Here is a 999-nt window from a genome sequence, read left to right on the forward strand (position 1 = left end):
ATTTAAGTTTAATAATAAAACAATTTATTTTTGGTTTAATATTATAAATTTTATAAAGATAATAATTAAGTATTCTGTTAGAATTTAATGATTATACTAATTATATTTTAGATTTTTTTATTTAAAATGAGATGTTTATCCTGTATTTGATTATGTTTATCTGCAGTTAGTTACACGAATTCAGAAATGGGATAAACTCGGATATGGATGAAATCGTTTAGGGATGAATGAGTTTAAGATGTTTTAAAAGTTTTTAAGAGTTTTAGCCAAATGTTTTATAAGATAGTATAGATATAGATAGATAAGATTATAGATTGCCATGAATTGAGATTTAATTATTAATTTAAATTGAATATATAAATTTTGACCAAGTCAAATTTAATTTAAGAATTAAATCGGTTATCTATAAACATGGATTTTATATATTTTATGGTCTAATTTAATTTATATTAAATTACGACTGATGGATCAATTAAGTTAATATATGAGATATCATAATCATAGTTGACCTATAAATTTCGTTCTTCATTCATCTCCTCAAACCACATCCATCTCTCTTCTTCAACCTTTTCGTAGTAAACAAACTGACCATTCGATGGCATCTTCATCATCGTCTTTTCACTCCACTCCTCCCACCTCTTGGAAATATGACGTTTTTCTCAGTTTTAGAGGTATAGACACTCGCTACACCTTTGTGGATCATCTTTACACAGTTCTTGTACAACAAGGGATCGGCACTTTCAAGGATGACGAAGAACTTCCACGGGGAGAAAGCATCCGTCCATCGGTTTTGAAGGCTATTGAAGACTCACAGATTGTTGTCGTTGTATTCTCTGAAAACTATGCCCATTCTTCTTGGTGCTTGCAAGAACTTGAACATATCATGAAATGCAAGATTGAGAGAGACCAAATTGTTATTCCCATATTTTATCACGTTGATCCCTCGGAAATCCGAAATCAAAAAAGGAAATATGGAGAAGCATTTGCCAAACACGAGTC

The 999-nt window shown here is 30.1% G+C and overlaps 1 protein-coding gene across 1 annotated transcript in view; it reads left to right on the forward strand.

The window, feature by feature from the left end:
• Positions 1-571: 571 nt before the first annotated feature.
• Positions 572-999, forward strand: part of LOC112505442 (TMV resistance protein N-like) — a gene marked incomplete at its 3' end in the record, with an annotated part of 2537 nt that continues 2109 nt past the window's right edge. The window contains exon 1 of the mRNA XM_025109351.1: positions 572-999. This exon is cut by the window's right edge and continues 14 nt beyond it. Within this exon, the coding sequence (XP_024965119.1) occupies positions 596-999 (404 nt within the window).

The sequence above is a fragment of the Cynara cardunculus genome, unplaced genomic scaffold (genome assembly GCF_001531365.2).
Source record: "Cynara cardunculus var. scolymus isolate 2C unplaced genomic scaffold, CcrdV1 Un_Scaffold_11024, whole genome shotgun sequence".
Lineage (NCBI taxonomy): Eukaryota > Viridiplantae > Streptophyta > Magnoliopsida > Asterales > Asteraceae > Cynara > Cynara cardunculus.